Source organism: Saccopteryx bilineata, chromosome 6 (genome assembly GCF_036850765.1).
Source record: "Saccopteryx bilineata isolate mSacBil1 chromosome 6, mSacBil1_pri_phased_curated, whole genome shotgun sequence".
Classification (NCBI taxonomy): domain Eukaryota; kingdom Metazoa; phylum Chordata; class Mammalia; order Chiroptera; family Emballonuridae; genus Saccopteryx; species Saccopteryx bilineata.
In genome coordinates this window covers 155761689-155784114 of record NC_089495.1, presented here as the reverse complement: position 1 = coordinate 155784114, position 22426 = coordinate 155761689, and the positions used below count along the sequence as shown (strand labels likewise).

Genomic DNA, 22426 nt, shown 5'->3' with positions numbered 1-22426 from the left:
CCTTTGCTACTGTTAATTTCCGTCCTCTCCCCCTTTGTTTTTTTTTTTTGTTGTCACAGTTTAAATTTGATTTTATTGTGTTCTTGGTGGAGCTGTTACTTGTGGTTATGTTTTTTTCTTTTTATCTGGTTGGAAAATCCCCTTTAGTAGTTCCTGGAGTGGGGGTTTTCTGATGATAAATTCCCTCATCTTTTCTGTATCTGTGAATGTTTTTATTTCTCCTTCGTATTTGAAGGATAGCTTTGATGGGTATAATATTCTTGGCTGAAAGTTCTTCTCTTTCAGAACTTTAAATATTGGGGTCTGCTCTCTTCTAGCTTGCAGAGTTTCTGTTGAGAAATCTAATGATACTCTAATGAGCCTTCCTTTATATGTTGTATTCTTCTTTTCCCTGGCTGCCTTGAGAATTTTTTCTTTGTTGTTGGATTGTGCCATTTTTATTATGATGTGCCTTGGAGTAGGTTTGTTGGGGTTAAGAAAACTCGGAGTTCTGCTTGCTTCTTAAATTTGAGGCTTTAGTCCTAGTTCTCATCTATTATTTGTTTGAAGATGTTCTCCATTCCATTTTCTCTCTCTTCTCCCTCTGATATACCTATTATTCTTATGTTATTCTTTTTGATGGAGTCAGATAATTCTTGTAGGGCCTTCTCATTTTTTTAAATTTTTGAGTCTCTCTCTTCTTCTCTCTGTTGTGCCTCAAGTTGCTTGTCTTCTATGTCACTAATCCTACTTTCTATCTTGCCTGTTCTATTAGCTAAGCTTGTTACCTCCTTTTTCAGCTCGTGAATTGAGTTTTTTATCTCTGTTTGATTTGTTTTTATAGTTTCAATTTCCTTGAAAATATATTCTTTGTGTTCGTTGATTTGTTTTCTGAGCTCCCTAAATTGCCTTTCTGTGTTTTCTTGTATATCTCTGAATATTTTTAGGATTTCTATTTTAAATTCTCTGTCATTTAGCTCCAAGGTTTCCAATATATTAAATTTTTTCTTCATAGATTTTTCCACATCTATCTGTGCTACCTCTCTGTCTTTTGTATCCATGATATTCAATTTCCTTTTCCTTAATGGCATCTGAGGGTGGTTTTGTTGATAGTACTAATGAGAATTACTAAAACATAAAAAGCTAAAAAAAATAAAAAAATAAAATAAATCATTATTTCCCTTTTTTTTCACTCTTATCCTCTCCCCTCCTTCTTGAGAAAATCTTGTGGTGAACTTTGAATTATATTGTGATAAATAGAACAAAAACTACCTACAATGGAGGGCCTGAGTTGGGGAGAAGTGATAAAGGGGCAAAAAAAGGAGGTATGGACCAACAAAATGCAAAAAAGGAAAAAATTTGGGTAAAGAATAAAATGATTTGCTTTTAGGTGATGGGGTTAAGAGATGATGAGGGGAATAAGAGGGAAACAGGAAAAATGGAAAAAATTTTTTTAAATTACTATTGTATTTAGTGGAGCAGAAACTAGATAAAATGGAAAGCCTGGGTTGGAAGCACTGCTAGTGAATTAAAAAAGCGAAGTAAAAAACCCCCAAAGCACCACAAAGAAAAATTTGAGTCCCAAATAAAATAATTTGTTCGTGACTGAGGATTGAATGAGAGGATAATAAAGAAGAAACTAATTTAGAGGGAGAAAAAAAGAAAGAGGAAAACACAAAAAGAAGAAAAAAGAACAAAAGGAGAGAGAGAGAGTTAAGGGTTTTGAAGTGCAACCCTCATAGAGAGAAAGGAAGAGGAAAGGAAAGATAATGAGAGATGTAACACTTATGGGTAGTGTAGTTCAAGGAGAGGAGAGAGTAAGACCAGCAGAGAATTAAACGACCAAATTGGAAAAGGAAGAAAATAATCAAGACAAGAAGATAAGAGAAACAAATGAACAAATATAATAAAATGGGATAGGTTATAAAGTCTGTGGATTATTCTTGATTTTGAGAGGTTATCTTCTTGCTCTTTCTTTTCTCTCCCTCTTCCTGGTCTGTGACTCTGTACCCCGGGTTCTGCCCCTGTGGCACGCTTAGGTAGAGGTTTGCAGTTGATAAGTCTCTACGGTGATATCATATACTGGGCTTCAGTCTCATTGGCAGTTGAGGCTCATTAGCATTTGCAGGCTCCGACAATGAGAGAGTCTGTTTTCCTGGAGCCTCTATCCTAGTCTTTCCTTCCTGAATTAGCAGCCTGACGATCAAGCTATGGGGTTGCTGCTGCCTCTGCCTGGAGAGTAAGAGGCTCAAAGAGCTGGCAACTCCCTACTCTATTCCCACTCAGCACAGGGCTCTGGGTAAGGGTCAATCAGTCAGAGCCGCTAGCATAATCAGGCAGGGCTGGGAGCCAGTTGTTTTCAAGGTGCCTTACTATGCGCCTCTAGGCATGTCCTGAATGCCTCAGCACTCTGTGGGACCCTTTTCCCCAGGCTTTTGGCACGTTGTAACCTGTTTTGGCTGGGTAGAAGATGCCCTAGTCACTGTTTGCAAAGCAGGAGGACTTACAAGCTGCCAAATCCCTCTTTTTAACATATAGCCCTGAGTATGCAAGCTCTGCCAATCAGAGGTTGCCCCCACCGCTATGTGCATAGCATAACAAGAGGTATTAAAAAAATATATATCTCCCCTCTTGTCTTAGATCGCTGACCTGAGAGAGATCTTGTCAGTTAGGGTCGTATAGGTCAGTTGGGAGGCGAGCAGTCTGTGGGTTAAGCTAATCCTTCACAGGTCTGTTAGCTTGTATGGCTGGGTGAGGCGCCTCACCCACCTGGAGAAGTTCAAGCGTAAGGAATCTCGCTTTCACGGCCGCTCTTCAGTGCACAGGGGCGACCCGGAGTCTCCAGTTTCGGCCCACACAAAGGCCTCTGACTCTGCCCCTCCGTCCGGGACCACGGGAGCCCACTCCCGGGGGAATCTCTTGCCCACTATCCGCACTCGCCAACCAGGATATCGGGTCGGCTGCCTCTCTCCCTGGGTGATGCGCCCTGCCCGCCGGGAGAAGTTCCAGCCTTGGGAATTTCGCTCCCGCTCACTCGCTGTGCGCAGCTTTTTAAGGGTGCAGGGGCGACCCCGAGACTCCAGTTTCGGCCCACACAAAGGCCTCTGACTCTGTCCCTCTGTCTGGTAACACAGGCACCCACTCCCGGGACTCTAAGCGGAATCTTTCGCACACTATCTGTGTGCTGACCAGGAGATCGGGGCGGATGGCTGCTCCACTTGTTTTTCTTTGGGCTTGGCGCGAGTGTTAGCTTGTGTTGACTGGGTTGCCACAAGCACAGTTTTTCCTCGGCTTGGATGTCTGTGCCACAGCCTGGTTCAGACGTTTGTGCCGCAGCCTGGTTCTATTCACACCCTATGCCTGCCTCAGTTCCTATACTCTCAGTCCCAGAGAAAGCAGCCCTTATTTAAGTTAGTGAGGAAGGCGGAGTGTTTCTTCCTCCATCTTATTTCCTTCGGGGTTGATTATATATTTAGTCCATTTTTGGCTCGATCATACCTTTGCGTTTAGTGTGGAACTGCTAGAGGCTCCAAGGATAGATTTTTCTGTCTCTGGTTGAAGATCTTGTTGAATTTTTGTGGAGATTTACCTGTATCGCTCCTTACAGCGCCATTTCTCTGACGTCACTCCCTATTTTGTTTTTTTTAATCACATGTATGTCATAAGACACAACAAAATAAACTGAGAAATTACTAATGTTCTCACTTCCATATCCCGTATCTATTTTCTCTGGTTGATGATCTCATTTGATTCTTCACATTAGGTTTGTTTTGAGAAGTCATTTCCCAAAATTCACCAGTCTAATAATAAAATACCCCACTGTAAGAAAAAAATGTTGATATATGCTGTTTTATCAAATAAAATTAATCCCTCATAGGGAAAACTACTAAACAATAGGTATATATCTGATTACAAATCCCAAAGAATCTATTAAAAAGTGCCTAGGACTAATCAGAGAGTTTAGAAAGGTCACAGGATACAAGATCAATATATATATAAACAAATCTATTGCATTTCTATATATTAGCAAAGAACAATTGGGAGTTAAAGTTAAAAACATGAAATGATTAGGTATAAATCTAATAAATTCAACAGCCATATGCGAGAACTATAAATATTGATGAAAGAAATAAAAGAAAATCTAAATAAAGGGCAAGATATTCTATGTTCATGGACTGAAAGGCTCAGTATCATTAAAGATTTCAATAGATTCAACACAATTAAAAAAAATATCCTACCAGAATTTTGTGTAGACTTCTTTATGCTGATTCTAAAGAAAGCAACTTTGAAAAGGTGTTATAAAGTTGGTGACTCATACTACCTATCTCCAAGACTGATTATAAAAGCTACAATAATCAAGATGGCGGGTATTGGAAAAGGACAGATGTATATATCAATGGAACAAAATGATAAGAATCCAGTTGTATACCACTTACATCTATATAATGATTTTCAACAAAGTTGCAAAGACAATTCATTGGAGAAAGAATAATCTTTTCAATAAAGAGTGCTAAAACAATTGAATCCGAATCTCTGCCTTACACCATTCACAAACATTGACTCAAAGTGGAACACAGGCCTAAATATAAACCTTAAACTATAAAATGTCTGGAAGAAAACTTAAGAAAATCTTTGTGACCTTAGGTTATATTAAAATTTCTTAGATATGACACTAAAAGCGTGAACTTTAAAATGAAATTGATAAATGGATTTCATAAAAATTAAGAATCTCTGCTTTTTGAAAGACACTGTTAAAAGAATGAAATTAAGCCACTGACTGTGAAAAGTGTTTGCAAAATCAGATATCTTATAAAGGATTTGTATCCAGGTTATATAAAGAACTCCCAAAATTTAATAAAAATAAAACAAACAACTAAATATAAAATTGGAAAAATATTTAAATAGACACTTTGCCAAGGAAGATATTCAGATGAAAAATACACATGTGTAAAAGATATTTCGCATTATTAGTTATTAGGAAAATAATGTGCCATTAAATATACCTATTAGGATGGCTAAAATAATATAAAACTCAACAATATCAAGTGTTAATGAGGATACAGAGCAACTGGGACTCATATATTGCTGATGGGAATCAATATGACATAGCCACTTTGGAAAGAGTTTGGCAATTTTTAATAAAGTTAAAAATCTATTTAACATACAATTTGGTAATCTCACTCCTTGCTATTTATCCAAGTGAAATAAAAAATTTATGTTCATGCAAAGTCTTTATATGAATGTATAACAACCCAAAATATCCCAAATATTTCCAACCGAAGAGTGGATAAAATATTATTAGCAATAAAAAGGATGGACTACTGATGTACAATCAATGAATTAATTTCAAATGTGTTATGCTAAGGGAAAGAAACCAGACTTAAAAGGTAATAAACGGAATGATTCGTTTAGTATATATCCCGAAAAAGGCAGCTCTGTAATCACTGAAAGTGGTCACAGGAGTGGTTCCCAGGAGCAGTGCAAGGGGAAGAAAACACGGTTGACATATTTGCAGTGATGGAACATTTCTTGGTCTTGATTGTGGTGACAGTTTGTCAAATTTTACAGAATTATACAAAATCTAGACATAAATTGTATCTGAGTAAAAAAATGTTTAAAAAGAGAAGAATGAGTCACAGGAGCACAGTAAAGAGTATGACTTCGTCTGAGCTGGTGTGGGAGGGCCACGCCAGGCCAGGTAACACTTGTCAGTGAGGATGACAAGCTCACCAGGTCTTCCAGGCAGAGGGGAAAACACATGAAGCCGTGAAGGGAACATGTTTACGGCCTAGACGGAAAAGGTGTCACCTGGAGATGGCACACACAGACTGTATCTGTGGTGGGGAGACAGTCAAGAAAGGTAGAAGATATCACTTCATATGATGGTTACTATAATAACAAAACAAAGCAAAAACAATTGATGATGATATGGAGAAATTGGAACCTTATAAATGGTATAGCAGCATGGAAAATATAAGGCAGGTTTCTCAAAAAAAGTAAAAATAGGATTACCAGATGACCTAGCAATCCTACTTCTGGGTATAAAACAGGAGCTCAAACAGCTATGTGCACACCTGTATTTACACTATATCTGCATTACTCACAGTAGCCAAAAGGGAGAAGCCAACCAAGTGTCCATTGATGGGATGCATGGATAAATAAAATGTCTCCTATACATACAATAAAATATTATTCAGCCTTTTTTTAAAAAGGAAATTCTGACACAGGCTACAACATAGACAAACCTCAGAGACATTATGCTCAGTGAAATAATCCAGTCACAAAAATACAAATACTGCTTGATTCCACTCATATGAGGTCCTTCAAGGAGTCAAATGCGTAGCAACAGAAAGTAGCAGGGAGGTTGCCAGGGCCAAAGGAGGAGGAAACAGGGACTTAGTGTTTAATGAGGATAGTTTAGGTTTTGTAAGATGAGGAAAGTTCTGTAGGTGGATGGTGGTGATGGCTGCCCAACATTTTAAATATTCTTAATAGCACTAAAATGTACACTAAAATATTAATTAAATAAGAAGAAAAAAAAGAAAGGAAAAGTAGAAGAGAAAAAATGGGATTATGCAAATCCTTTCCCAGAAAGCTAAGGAGCTGTGATAATTTCCATCTGTCGTGAGCAATGGCACTTTGCTTTTAAACAAGGGAGGGAAATGCCATTAGCTTATAATCAGTCTTGTCCAGAAGGTTCTGCCTGATCCTACTCCTCCCCACATATTTCCAGACACCTTCCTGGGTGTTGCTCAGGGCACGCTGACCAACAGATCTAGACAATGACTCTAATTTCAGTTCAATGTAATCACAGTTGCGTTTGTTCCATTATCCCTGACCCATTAAAGAAATCTCTCTGAGGGACAGGCTGTTCTTATGTCACAGTGCCTAGCCAAGCCCAGTGATGAGAGGTCTGATCGGTAGAAAGATCCTGTCTCAGGAACACTGAGGTTGTCGCAGTCCTACCTTCTTTTCTCTGAGGCCAGATGGTCCTGTGTCCCTCAGGGGCTGCACACTCCCAGCCTGCTGCTTCTCAGGGTCAGTCCTGTTTTCTCCTTTCATTCCCATCAGGCCTGGCGCTTGGCTCTCGTTGGGAGATGAGTAGTCTATCGTCAGAGGGGTCCACATTTCTGGTGGCCCCCATTAAGACTGCAGAAGCCAAGGTAAGAGCCCTTAGCAGGTTGCAGCCAGCCAGAGCCTCCGCCTCTCTCTGAGGCTAATGAGGGCACAGCCTCCCTGCCCAGCCAGAAAGAGGGCAAGGGCCTGGAGACAGGGTCTTTGAGAACCCCCCAAACTCTCAGGTAGGGGTAAGCTGGGGCAAGTGACATCACAATCATACTGCTCAGTTTCTGAGGCCCTGGTGTTACCTAATGTACAGACCAAGGGCCAGTACACCATTTTCTTTGTGACTCTGGTCCTCCAGGGACAGAAAAGGGGAAGCTGGTTGAAGATGCCCCAGGGGTAGAAGTACAGGGCAACAATAAAACTGGATGGTGACTTTGGTACATTATTGTATAGCTTACAAAGTGGTTAAAATGCACAACATTTAGAACAGACTGAACGATACAATATAAAAATCATATACAGTATAATCCCATCCCCCAGAGAAATGAACTGGCACATTTTCCTATTCCCCTTGTGTGTGAGCTTCTCTGTGGCTTATATTTTCCTGGTCTCACACCCTATGTCAAACCCATCAGAAAGCCATGCTGGCTCCAACTTTAAAATATACTCAGAAACTGACTATCTTCCCTGGTGCCATTCTGATCTAAGTCACCACCATTTCTCACTCAGATGATGCAATGCCCTTCTGGGGTTTCCTACCTTTGTTTTCACACAACTGGAATGATCCTTTCAAGGCTAAGTTGGATCATACCACTCCTTGGTATTAAACTCTGTGCCACACCCAAAGTCCTCCAAGTTGTCATTTGGGCATGTTTTTTCTATTGGAAATTAATTTATTTTTATGTTTAGAGGTACCGTTCTAGTTCATTATATCAAGCTGTGGCTTACACACTCAGAGGAAAATGACAATTTTTATTATTATTAATTTTAATGGGGTGACATTGATAAATCCGGGTACATATATTCAGAGAAAACATCTCCAGGTTATTTTGACATTTGATTATGCTGCATTCCCATCACCCAAAGTCCAATTGTCTTCCATCACCTTCTAACTGGTTTTCTTTGTGCCCCTCCCCTCCCCCAACCCCCTCCCCTTTCCTCCCCCCCACCCCCCGCCCCGTAACCCCCACACTCTTGTCCATGTCTCTGAGTCTCAGAAAATGACAATTTGAAGTTCATCTATATTTGCAGATATTGTAAAACTCATACTGGATGCTGTTTGCCAGTCAATTTTTTATACATCTAAACTGTTTGAGGATAACATTTAAAAATTTTAAGGATACAAAATTTTATATTTTTAGCAAAGGAAAGAATCAGGGAAAAGATCAAAGTAAAAGGAACAGAATTGAGATTAAAAATCCATTTTAAGCCAAAATGACAATGTCTTCATAAGTTAATATTAATCTTTTAATTATAAATTTCAAAGGTTTAAGTAGTTTCTCTGACCTTAGCTTTGAATAATTATGCCATATGGAGCTTTTCTTAAATTTGAAAAAGATGCTGAATTGTTGCTCAAAGCCTTTTTTTTAAATGACTTCAGGCTGGCAGAATTCCAGTCTAATCCTTCAGATACCATTAAAATTATAGATCAGAAACCCAACCTGCTAAATGCTATGACAATTTCATAAGAGCTCTTTACTTAGTACAGTGTAGTAAATGTTTGATATATTCATATGGTGTTAAATATTAAATTGTGAAGCTTAAAACTACCACTTATAATAAAGAATTCATAAAGGAAATAATGGACAGATTACACTAAATGCAAACAATTTTTTTATCATAAAATAAAATGATAAAAAGGCAAATACAAAAGATATTTGCCACAAAGATAAAAAGTTTTATCACTCCAAATATAAAATAAGTTTATATAAAGGTAATGAGAAAAATATGAGGACTCTAATAGAAGAGAAACTGACCAAGAACGTGAACTGGAACTTCCAGAAAATGAAATGAGAATAACAAATATATTATAAATGTTCAACTTCACTCTTAAAAATAAAGGACTATCTCAATAAATTATGCTACATTCATAAAATGGAATATCATGAAACAATGAAAACTATATTTTCAAAGAATTTCAAATGACATTGGAATATTATTAGCATAACTTTTAAAAAAAGTAAAATATACAACAGTTTGGTTAATATGATCTCAGTTAACATAGCTATGTTACCTACAAGCCAAATTAGTACTACTGGCTTTCTCTGGGAGATGGCAACAACAGGAAATTTTATACTCTTCTCTGTTTGCCATGTTTTCTAAACTATCTTCTATTTCAGGAAAAGTCACTTTTAAAATAGCTGAATAGGTTTCTTAAACAAAGATAAATTTTAAATATAGTACTAAAGTTTTTATCAGTCTTCTGAAAACTACCCATTCCCATCACTTAGTAATGTTCTTTAATTTTTCAAAGGTTCATATATTATGGCCTTTGTTTCAATACGGTCTGAAAAGATTTTAAAAGACTAGAAAAGCAGCTTTAATGTTGCAAATGTCAATCATTCACTCTCCTGTATTCTCTACTTCAAGAATTTTGACCTTGTGGAGGTTACTTCATGTTCCCCTCAACTCAAAGCCACTGAAGACATTACTGAGGTCTAACTCGCCACGGACAGAAGCTGCAGAGGATGTGACTTAGAAATTCCTCTACAAATTAACATTGGAAGTGCTATGGAAACAGCCCAGACCCATGGGGGTGTTACATTTAGACTATTTACCATTCTGGGGTTATTTTCTTCTCCTCTTTGAACCTCAATTTTATCCTTAATAATAGAAAATTAATTCCTAAATCTCTCGATTCTGACTAGATTTTGAACTGTTAGCAAATATAATACTTTAACTTTCAGATTTATTTAAACATGCTAAAACATTAAGCCTTTTATAATATATAAGAAGAATTCAAGTAACATGCCCAATAACAAAAGTCTAGAAACAGAATTACCTACCACCATATTAGTGTTAATTCAAACTTTTATAATAAGAACTTAAATGTCTAGTTGGTGTACTAAAAATTCAAACCCTATCTGAAAAAGGATTTATGCTATGTGTTTAATGTATTAATATGGAGAAAATTACAACACTAAAAAACAAAGATACTTGAATATAAAGATATAGTTTATCCTACTTAAAGTATTTATAATGGATTGAAATAAAATTGGGTAAGTCTAACAATTTTTTATTTATTTGTACACCATTCACATGGCTGTAGTGAATTTCTCAGCTCATCGCCATTCTTCTGGTCCCTCACCTAGCCTTTGTGAAGGTCCACTTCGAGCCCAGCACCACACTTCATACTGGAGCATTAGAAATGATATTTAACAAAGACTGCTCTCAGGGATCCCACAGTCTAGTTCTTCACTGCATTTCAAAATGGCTCAACTCCTTTTACTAGTGAAGTAAAAAACATGTATCAATCAGCAATACAAATTAATCTTCATATCCAGAGGCCAGCAGTTGTCATTTTATCATATGGGCTTTGGGGAGGGCTCATTACCCCAATGCAGCACGACAAGACTCAGAGCAGTACCAGCAGCCCGCATGGGGCCGTCCCCCATTCCCAAGCGTGCTCTGCCAAACCCCTGCATTCTGATGAACCTGACCCATGTCAGTTCAAGTTGCTACGCTAAAACCCTACTTCTAGCTTCCTGGATGACTTGTGTTCTCAGTTCAGGAACATTCCATCCTTCTAGGCTCATACTGTGGTGCTAACAGGTGCTGAGTTTTCTAGACACTAGCAGTACAGAAATGAACAAGATAGACAAGGCCCTGCTAACGAAGCTTATGTTCCAAGGGGGTAAACAGAAAATAAACAAGCGAAAAGATTAACAGATGATTTCAGATAGTGACCTGAGCTTTGAAGACAATGGGAAAAGGTAAGAAGTGGAAGTAGGCAGGACTTGAGAAAGAGAGGTCAGAGAAGAATACTGAGGAGTGCCCTGATGAGGAGGGATGGGTAGCCATAAGAACATAATAAAGAAGAACATTCTAGGCAGAGGGGTGGCAGTACAAAGACCTGGAGACAGCAGAGAGCGAGGCGCGTTCCAGAAACAGACCAATGTCTTATACGGCTGGGTCCTCGTGGCCAAGGGGACAGGGTGGGCTTGGCTGGGAAGTTCATTCGAACTCTCATCTTTCAGATCAAAGATCTCAAGCATCTGTGGTTCTCTGCATTGCTGAGCTCTTCCTCTCCATCAGTTCCTTCTGTATTTCAAGACATTTTCAGCCTAAAAATATAGTCTCCTTAACTCTGGCTGCTCTTTCGGACACCACCTTCCTTTTAATATCAGATTTTCCAAAAACAACAGAGCATTCACAAATCCCCACCTCCTCGCTCCTCGCTCACTTATCTTTTGCAAGCGTGTTTCTGTCCATACTATCATTTTCAGTGCTCTGTCCAAGATCATCAGTGACTTCTCAGTTTCAAACCCTGTGACCTCTCCTCCACCCTTATTCCTCCTGATTTTCTGTCACATTCTTGACAATCCTCCTTTCTAAATATTCTCTTCCTTCCTTTCCATGAAAACACATTCTTCTCATATTCCTCTTACCTTGCTGACCCTTCCTGGATGGTTTCCTCCCCAAATCTCACTGAAGGTCTTCGCTCCCTCCTGAGCATGCCCCTCTCGGGGTGGGTCATGCGGTTGCTTTGACCAGTCCTGCCTTTGCTCCTGGTTAACTACAAACGTTCCTTCACAGTGAATGCTCACCCAGCTGGCTCCGCGATGGCACTTCCAACTCAATGTATTTATAACTGAATTCATCGTTTCCCTCCCAAACCAGAAAGTTCTCCTACATCCCCAACGTGTTATGGGTTGATGACACTTAACCACTCTGATCAGTGCTGTCTCTGAGATGAGTCTCAGGCACACCTCCACTGGCCCACTGTCACTGCTATATTCTCACTGCCTTCACCTACCTCTCACTTGTCCCCAGGAAACTGTCACCTGGATTAGTTCAGTCCTCACCAACCACTTCTACGCCTATGGCATTTTGCCAACACTGACAGATCTTCCTAATAATCACTTGGCTATTGACACTTCATTGCCTAACAGTCTTCAGCAGCTTCTCCCTGTTTACCCAGTGAAACTAAAATGCTCATGGCAGCTCTGCAGGCTGGGAATCAACCTGCCGCCTTGCAGCCTGACCACAAGCCACCTCCCTGACTCACCTCTATGCCACATGCGCATGCGGTGTGCTCGCTCCTGCTGCAGCGACTCCTTGGGCTCTTAGGCCATCTTGCATATCACCAGTGGAAATCCTACATGTTGCTTAGGCTTAAGTCAAGAGACATCTCTTCTACTTATTCTCTCCTCTACAAGGGACTGCCTTAATAGAAAGTAATTCCCCCCAATGCATACTCTGCCTCACATTACAATTGTGTGTGTGCGCACACGTGCATCCTGCAGTCACCATTTTTAGCATCTCCTTGAAGACAGTGCCTTTTTTGGCTTTTATTCTGTGTGTCCGCATGGTGCCTGGGATAATGCCTTTCCGATTCAGAAAATCTTCCAGAAATGTTTGCCAAATGAATTACCCAGGGTTTCTAATACTTTTTATCATCTGTAAATTGTTAATTAGTAATACATGTAAACCTATACCTGAGAAATTTCATCCGTTAAAAAGAAACATTAAAAATGTGATTATATAATGCAAGAAAATCGTGTTATGAGGCTGGCTTTGGCAGTCCACTGCTCTTACATCGAGCTGCGCTGGTACTGGTGCCAGGTAAGAACCTTTACTGGGAAATCCTCCGACTGGTGGCGACAGGACTGAGGTCCAGGGAGGGAGTGGAGGAGTTTCCAGAAAGGTAAGCACAACACTATTCTCACTCTCCACTGGTCTCTCTTTTATTTGCTGTTGTCAGAGGACTAAAACTATTCCATATAAGCAAATATCCTTACTTCCTGAAACTTGCATATTTTAGCACCAGACTACTGTCATTTTGTACTGCTCTGGCAGAATGCTCACCAACATCCTCACTGGGATGTAGAAAAGCTTCCCCGTCCAGAATGGCCCAACCTGCTCTCGTTGTCCTCCTCCTGTCGGCAGAGGGAGGTTCCCCTTGTCTACTGGCTCCAGGAAGTCACCTCGCAAACTCCTGACTGCCCTCTCCCACTGCTCCTTCCCATCCCTGTGTCTGGACCAACAAGAGAACCAGCCAGCTCGACCTGCAGAACGTTACCCAAATCCGATCTGTTTTTACCGCCTTCACAGCTACTGCCTGGGGAACAAGCCTCTATCATCTCTTGTCTAAATTCTTGCAATAGCCTTTGAACAGTCTTCCCACTTCCTTCCTTAAAGCAGTCTATTCTCAGCACTAGCAGGCAGAGTTCCTATTCAAACGTGAGTCAGATCATGTCACTCTTCTATTCAAGCCTCCTCTACTCCCGGAGTCAAAGCCAAGCCCTTTCAAAAGCCTAGACATACCTCCAGGGCCTAGTCCCCCTCTGAGGTTCCTTCCCTAACCTCTCCTCCTCCGCCTCTTCCTCCTCATCCCCAGCACCATTTCCAGCCACATTCGCCTCCTTGCTGCTCCTTCAAGCCAGGCTCCCTCCCACCTCTTTAGAGCCCTTTTCCTGGATATTTCTGGGTTCAGAGCTGAGCTGCCAAGAGCAAAGCTGGCTGAAGCCTGACTCTCAGATCATTTAGGTGTTATCAAGTAGCACCTTAGTATCTGATCCATGTAACATCAATGGAGTAGTGCCTAAAATGGTGAGGTACATGCGATGAAAGTTTAAAATTACTTCAAGATGAAGAAGAGAGGAAAAATTAAACAGAATTAGAAGATTCTTCAATTACACTTTTCAATGTTCTTTATCCCAAGATATAGATAGGTCTTATAAAGCTCAAGGGGCAACTTACATTTGTTATACTTAAGAACAATTCACATTTACTACCCAATTAAAATATTTACATTTGTCCAAAACATCAAAAGAAAGAATATTTAAAATTGTTCCTGGAATATAAGTCAACCCCAAATATGAGAACATTATATTGACATTCATTTCAAAAATATATAATTTTAGCCTGGCCAGGCAGTGGCACAGTGAGCATTGGACTGGGATGCAGAGGACCCAGGTTCGAAACCCTGAGGTCACTGGCTTGAGTGCAGAGTTGCTGGCTTGAGCATGGGATCATAGACATGACCCCATGGTCACTGGCTTGAGCCCAAGGTCGCTGGCTTGAGCAAGGGGTCACTAGCTCTGCTATAGCCCCCTGGTCAAGGCACATATGAGAAAGCAATCAGTGAACAACTAAGGAGCCACAATGAAGAACTGATGCTTCTCATTTCTCTCCCTTCCTGTCTGTCCCTATCTCTCCCTCTCTCTGACTCTCTCTCTGTCTCTGTCACAAAGAAATATTATATATACACCATATTTTTTGCTCCATAAGATGCACAGTTTCCCCCCAAAATTGAAGGGGAAAAAACGCCCATGCATCTTATGGAGCAAAAAATACAGTATTTTATTAAATATTTTAACATACCATTTGGTTCAGTTTTTTTTTTAATTTTCCTCCTTAAAACCCTATGAGTGTCTTATGGTCATGTATGTCTTATAGAGCAAGAAATATGGTATATATATAATTTTAAAGAAACTTTTCTTAATCTGAAATCTCAATCTGGGAAAATGTGTCATATTATACAGTTACAAACTGCAAAATATAGAAACAATTGATAGTCTAGAAAAGATCTGAAACTTAGTCTTTACCTAATTTAGGTCTACAGCCCCAGTATTCCTAACCAGTACAACTTTTCACACTATTATAACATTGTCTTATCACAATGTGTATTTACTCAATACAAAATGAGATCATCTATACCATTCCCTCCAACAAAAAAGAAAACTCCCCATTTTACTTCAGTGGTGCTTAGACATACAGCAACATACTTAAAACTGCTCATTTGAACAGTTCGTAAATTTGAAGAGGAACTCAATATCCTCCACCTTCCGGAGATTAAATGTAAGGGTGGCAGACATGGATTGCAAACATGGGTTTCAACTGTCTGTCACTGTGAGGTGGATGTCTTACCTTCTCCAGTGTCATCTCTGTCTCGGCTGCATGCGTCTTTTTCAGTTCTAGCTTCATCTTTTCCGACTCGGCCTTCAGCCTGCTGACTGCGTTCTCGTGGTCCCTCACAGCCCTCTGCTTCTCCTCCTCCCTGAGCAGACCGAGCTCCACCAGCTGCTGCTTCCGCTGAGAGTTCACGCTGATCAGCTCTTCCCTCAGCTTGTGGACTTGGGCCTCCATGTCAGCAATCACCTTGTTTGGAAGAAAAAAAATATGCAGCGGCTATGAATGGGGAAGTCATAAAAGAATTGCAAAAGACTAAAAAAGATACAAAAATGTCCAGTTCTTTCTTTCTCCCTCCCTCCCTGTCCCCTTCCTTCTCTTCTTTTCCTTCCTTCTTTCTTTCCTTCCTTCCTTCCTCCCCTCCCTCCCTCCCTTCCTTTCTTCCTTCTTCCTTTCCTTCCTGCCTTCTCTCATTCTCCAATTCCAGGCCCTTCCAACCTAGCTCAGACACAAATACTGCCTAGGACATTTTACTATTTACACCATATTTAGCTTCACTTGTTTATCTATGTAAATGCATTAGTACATGTATTATTCTACAACTTTTTCAAAAATTCAACAATGAGCTTCAATCTATTACTTGCTATTGTATTTTTGTTTTTAATCTCATTAATTTCGGTTCTTATTTCTTATATCCTTTGTTCTACATTCTTGGGTTTGTTTCATTTCCCTTCTTTTAATGTCTTATTTTGGGGTATTTAACGTATTTATTTTTATTCTTTGTTCTTTTTTTGATTTATAAATTTAAGACTATAAATACCCCTCTAATAATTGCTTACATTTAATCATTTAGGTTTAGGTATGTGGTATTTTCATTACCATTTTGTTCAAAACATTTAAGAACTTCCATTATTATTTTTTTGACTCATGAATCATTTAGAAGTATGTTTTTTAATTCTCAAACATATGGGGTATGTTAGTTTTCTAGGGCTGTCATAACAAAGTACCACAAAGTGGGTTGCTTAGAACAAAAGTCGTCCACTCTCTCACTGCTTCAGAGGTTAACGTCTAAAACCAGGGTGCTGGCAGGTTGGTTCTCTGGAGGCATGAGGGAGCATCTGTCCCTGCCTCTCCCTCCTCTGGTATTGCTGGCAGTCCCTGGCATGCCTTGGTTGGTATATACATCTTTCCCATCTCTGCTTCCATATTCTCCTGGCGTTTTCTGTGTCTGTGTCCAAATTTCCCTCTTATCGGGACTGTTGGTCATCTTTGATTTAGTTTAGGGCCCACCCAAATCCAGCGTGACCTTATTTCAACTTGCTTACATCTGCAAAGAACCTTCTTCCAGATAAGGTCGCATTTACAGATTGAGTGAATTTGAAATTTGGGGGAGGTCAGGGTACCAATCAATTTAGAACATAGATCCTCATGCATCCACAAGTTTTAGGTATTTATCTTACAAATAGCATATATATTTTGAATATTCTTTTTAGAATCTAATAACATTTTGTCTTTTAAATGGAGTGGGTAGTCCAATTTAGATGATTAGTTTGTATATGCTGACATTTTTTTTTTCCCTGAAGTTGGAAACGGGGAGGCAGTCAGACAGACTCCCGCATGCGCCCGACCAGGATCCACCAGCATGCCCACCAGGGGGCGATGCTCTACCCATCTTGGGGCGTCTCTTTGCCGCAATCAGAGCCATTCTAGCTCCTGAGGCAGAGGCCACAGAGCCATCCTCAGTGCCCGGGCAAACTGCCCCAGTGGAGCCTTGGCTGCGGGAGGGGAAGAGAGAGAGAGAGGAAGGAGAGGGGGAGGGGTGGAGAAGCAGATGGGCGCTTCTCCTGTGTGCCCTGGTTGGGAATCAAACCCAGGACTCCTGCACGCCAGGCCGATGCTCTACCACTAAGCCAACTGGCCAGGGCCTCTGACATATTTGACTTTATTGCTTCCCTTATTTTGTGCCATTTGCTTTATTTATATATTTTTATTTTTTTCCTTTTTTGCCTTTTTCATTGTAAACAAATATATTTTATTTCCTTCTTCAACTTTCTTTTCCTTTCTGGTTTAGAAGTGAAGCACTATATTTTCTATTAGTGCCAAAAGTGTTCTTTAATTTTTTTTTTAATCTAGGCAATGGCTGGTGGCACAGTGGATAGAGTATCGGCCTAGCATATGGATGTCCGAGGTTTGAGCCCCGGTCAGGGCACACAGGAGAATTGATATCTGCTTCTCTCCCCCCCCCCTTTTCCCCTTCTCTCCATCTTCCCCTCTCACAGCCAGTGGCTTGGTTGTCGAGCATGGCCTTGGATACTGAGGATAGCTTGGTTGGTTCAAGTGTCAGCCTCAGGCGCTGAGAATAACTCAGTTGATTTGAGCATCGGCCCCAGACTGAGTTGCCAAGTGGATATCAGTTGGGGTGCATGTGGGAGTCTGTCTCACTATCTATCTCCCTTCCCTCCTGCCACTTAAAAAAAATTTTTTTTTTTTGGCCCTGGCCAGTTGGCTCAGCGGTAGAGCGTTGGCCCAGCGTGCAGGGGTTCCAGGTTCAATTCCCGGCCGGGGCACACAGGAGAGGCGCCCATCTGCTTCTCCACCCCTCCCCCTCTCCTTTCTCTCTGTCTCTCTCTTCCCCTCCCGCAGCGAGGCTCCATTGGAGCAAAGATGGCCCGGCGCTGGGGATGGCTCTGTGGCCTCTCTGCCTCAGGCGCTAGACTGGCTCTGATCTCAACAGAGCGACGCCTCGGATGGGCAGAGCATCGCCCCCTGGTGGGCATGCCGGGTGGATCCCGGTCGGGCGCATGCGGGAGTCTGTCTGACTGCCTCCCTGTTTCCAGCTTCAGAAAAATGAAAAAAAAAAAATTTTTTTTTAATCTAGCCATCTTAGTTGTTTCCTGAGAGAAAGTTTATCAGGTACCTAGTCTGCCACATGACCAGACGGACAGGAGGCTAAGGGGACCTATGATTATGATTATTGTCTCTGCATTCATTATGAACACATTTCATGAAATGTGATCATTGTTTTATGTATGATGTACTTATGACAAGCACTGCATAAACCAGTGTTTCCCTGACTGGAAACCAGAAAAGCCAACAGTGACAGTAATGGTAAAGTTACAAGAGGAATACAAAACTAAATGATGAGAAGTTGCTTTCATAATCAAAATACCTACAATAAATGAATACTTCATTTTCAGAAAAAAACCTGTATTCATTCTATTAAAATAGTAACAATTTAACAATTTTTACATGATAAACAATTAATTGCTAGCATTTGGAGTATTTGAAAGGGCATCATGACTTCATGTAATCTTTACAGTAACTCAATATGATAAACATTATTAATATACAAAGCTCTTCCTTATTTTGGGTTGTGGTCAGGACAAACTAGCTCAACCATTGACCCTGTTTCTTATCTACACTAGATTGGAAGACACAGGAGTTACAGAAGGCTGGTTAAGTACCCTTATGTTGGAGGAGGGAAAAGGGCTTGATGTAAGGCCTGGGGACTGGAGCCCACAGGGTGCTCCATTTTTATCCTGTCTGTCTATAAAAGCTGATTTAAAATAGAGCATCCCAAGGGAATGGGAGAGAAGACTTTATGTGAAAGGTAAATATTCATAAAACTGAGGTGAAAGATTAATAGATATATTGATAGCTGTAGAGTGATACACAGCTATGGACCAATTATTTTGAAAACAAAGTCTCTTGCCTTCTATTTATTGGTTTATGATTTCTCCCCTCTGAACTCAATATTTGGGTATAATAAGAGAGAATATGGTCAACTTAATCACATTCTGAAATAGATGAGAAACATTCAAGAGTAGATAGACTTAGGCAGTAACAACAGTTATGTTTCTAGAATGTCAAAACATTCTTTCATAAAACACTCTAATAAAGCACACAAAGTAGGGGAAACACAGATACATTTAGGAAATGACATCCCAGTAACAACAGGTACCCAGATTTTTGTTTCTAGCCCCATTCTCCAGTAAAAGAAATGAGTGGTCCTTGGACAAGTGACTGATTCCAGGATGGGCAGAAAATACATGAGAGGAGCCGGAACATCTTGTGCTCACTGTAAGGAAGTGTTCACTGACAAAGGCATAGCAAAGAGACAACGGGTCAACGACAAGAGTTCCAATTGCCAAAGCTGCAATAATTTTAGAAATAAGTACTGAACTATATCCCAAAGAATAAAATAAAATATCCAGGAATACATACTGATGTAAATCTTTAAATAAATTAATAAATGGGGGAGAAGGGGCAAATTCTTCTTCCAGAAGAATTCTAAATTACAATAGAAAATTTTACAAATTCCTAAGTACTACTCCTCAAAACTGTCAAGCTCATCAAAAATAAGAAAAATCTGGCCCTGGCCTGCTCAGCAGTAGAGTGTCAGCCTGGTGTGTAGAAGTCCCAAGTTCAATTCCTGGCCAGGGCACACAAGGAGAAGCAACCATCTGCTTCTCCACCTCCCACCTCTCTCTCTTCTCCTCCTACAGCCATGGCTTGAATGGTTTGAGCAAGTTGGCCCTGGGCATTGAGGATGGCACCATGGCCTTGCCTCAGGGGCTAAAATAGCTCAGTTGCTAAGCAATAGAGCAGCAGCCCCAGATGGGCAGAGCATCACCCATTAGGGGGCTTGCCAAGTAGATCCTGGTTGGGGCACGTGCCGAGCCTGTCTCTCTGCCTCCCTGCCTCTCACTTCATAATAATAACAACAATAATAATAAAAATCTGGATAACTATCACAACAAAGCAGGGACTAAGGAGACATGACAACTAAACGTATGATATTTTAAAGATCTTTGAACAGAAAGAGGATAGGTAAAAACTAAGGTCACTGACTTTTCATGGGCTTAACTCTAAATGGTTATTTTATTTTATTTATTTTGTGTTTGTGTCTGGTGTGTGTAAAAATTGTAAATGATTTTTTTTTTGCTGTCTACAAGAGATTCACTTTATTATTTATTTTAAATTTTTATTGAATGTATTGGGGTGACATTGATTAATAAAATTATATACGTTTCAGGTACACAATTCTATAATAGATCATCTGTAGATTGCATTGTGTGTTCACCACCGCAAGTCATGTCTCCCTCAATCACTACTTATCCCCCATACCTTCCTCTACCTGCCCCTACTTCCCTCTCCCTCTGGTAATGGCCATAGTGCTGTCTGTGTCTATCAGGTTTTCTTCCTTGTTTAATCCCTTACCTATTTCACCCAGTCCCGTAAAACCCCTCCCCTCTGAGAGCCATCAGTTTGTTCTCTGTACCAATGAATCGGCCTCTATTTTATTTGTTAGTTTGTTTTGTTCATTAGATTCCACATATGAGTGAAATCATCGAGTGCTTGTCTTTCTCTGGCTTATTTCACTTAGCATAATGCTCTCTAGGCCCATCCCTGCCATTGCAAAAGGTAAGATTTCCTTTTTTTTCTTTTTACACCTGAGTAGTATTCCATTGTGTAAATGTACCCCAGCTTAAATGGTTATTTTTAAAAAAACAAACATAAAAAGCAAAGCAGGAGCCCTGGCCGGTTGGCTCAGTGGTAGAGCGTCGGCCTGGCATGCAGAAGTCCCGGGTTCGATTCCCGGCCAGGGCACACAGGAGAAGCACCCATCTGCTTCTCCACCCCTCCCCCTCTCCTTCCTCTCTGTCTCTCTCTTCCCCTCCTGCAGCCGAGGCTCCACTGGAGCAAGGATGGCCCAGGCGTTGGGGATGGCTCCTGGCCTCTGCCCCAGGCGCTAGAGTGGCTCTGGTCGCAACAGAATGACACCCTGGAGGGGCAGAGCATGGCCCCCTGGTGGGCAGAGCGTCACCCCTGGTGGGCGTGCCGGGTAGATCCTGGTCGGGCGCATGCGGGAGTCTGTCTAACTGTCTCTCCCCGTTTCCAGCTTCAGAAAAATACAAAAAAAAACACCCAAAAAAACAAAAACAAAAACAAAAAGCAAAGCAGGTACTTACAGTGGGAATCCTAAACCCAAGTTCTTGTGTAAGTGTCTGGACTCTGAGTGTGAGCAGAGTCATGCTATAAAATGCTTAGGCATCAACTCAGAAGAACAAAGTTGTTCTCATCACAATGAGAGCTATTTTGCTATATCTAATTTTGTGACTTTCAAGTTCTGATTGACATTAACGTATTTCCCAATCAAAAATAAATTCATAACATTTAAATAAAAATTCTTAGGAATGATTGATAATAAAACTACTACTTATCAAATCTGGGAGGATGAAGCCAAAGCAAGAAAATATGTAGCCTTAACATGCTACTTACGTGTTTTTAAACCTAATTTTTAGTAAAGTAGGTGATATTGGTAATACAGAACAATTTCTAGTCAGACTGATGATGAAAACAAAGAAAGCACAAGTTAACAATATTAGAAATGAAAATAAACTTATGGCAATATTATCTAGACAAATAGTATAATAACTAATAAAAATTTAAAAGAACATACTACATATCAGTCACAGATTAAAAAGATAAGATAGTACCCTAAAAATATTATGCCAATAGTTGGAAACCTAGTTGAAATAGATCCCAATAAAAACATAAAATGTCAAAATAAATAAATAAAGAAATGGAAGAAATATAAAAAATAGTTGGCCCTGGCTGATTGGCTCAGTGGTAGAGCATCAGCCTGGCATGCAGGAGTCCTGGGTTCGATTCCCAGCCAGGGAACACAGGAGAAGCGCCCATCTACTTCTCCACCTTTCCCCCTCTTCTTCCTCTCTGTCTCTCTCTTCCCCTCCCACAGCCAAGGCTCCATTGGAGCAAAGTTGGCGCTGAGGATGGCTCTGTGGCCTCTACCTCAGGCACTAGAATGGCTCTGGTTGCAACAGAGTGATGCCCCAGATGGGCAGAGCATCACCCCCTGGTGGGCGTGCTGGGTGGATCCCAGTCGGGTGCATGCGGGAGTCTGTCTGACTGCTTCTCCGTTTCCAACTTCAGAAAAATACAAAAAAAAAAAAAAAAAGTTAAAAATATTCCCACAAAGTTAACACTAAAATCAGATAATTTTATAGGTGAGTTCCGAAAGAGATAGTAATTCTAAGAAATAGATAATTCTAGTCTTTTAGAAACTTTTCCAAATAACAGAGAAATATAAATACACTCAGACTATTTTAGAAGTTATACTATTGATAGTAAAGGATGAAAGAAATGGGAAATAAAAGTTATAAGCCAACTTACTCGTGAAACAGACATAAAAATCCTAAATAAATTATTAGCAAACCAAGTCCAATAAAATATACAAATATGTGATCACAAAGTTGCAAAGAATACAAGGCAGTTTAACAGTTAC

General features: G+C 40.3%; 1 protein-coding gene across 4 annotated transcripts in view; it reads right to left on the bottom strand.

Annotated features, from left to right (window-relative positions):
• Positions 1–22426, bottom strand: part of CEP112 (centrosomal protein 112) — a 471596-nt gene that overhangs the window by 142788 nt on the left and 306382 nt on the right. For all 4 annotated transcript variants that reach the window (XM_066235884.1, XM_066235886.1, XM_066235887.1 and 1 more), the window contains exon 21: positions 15136–15366. In XM_066235884.1, the coding sequence (XP_066091981.1) occupies positions 15136–15366 (231 nt within the window). The remainder of the gene's footprint in view (positions 1–15135; positions 15367–22426) is intronic.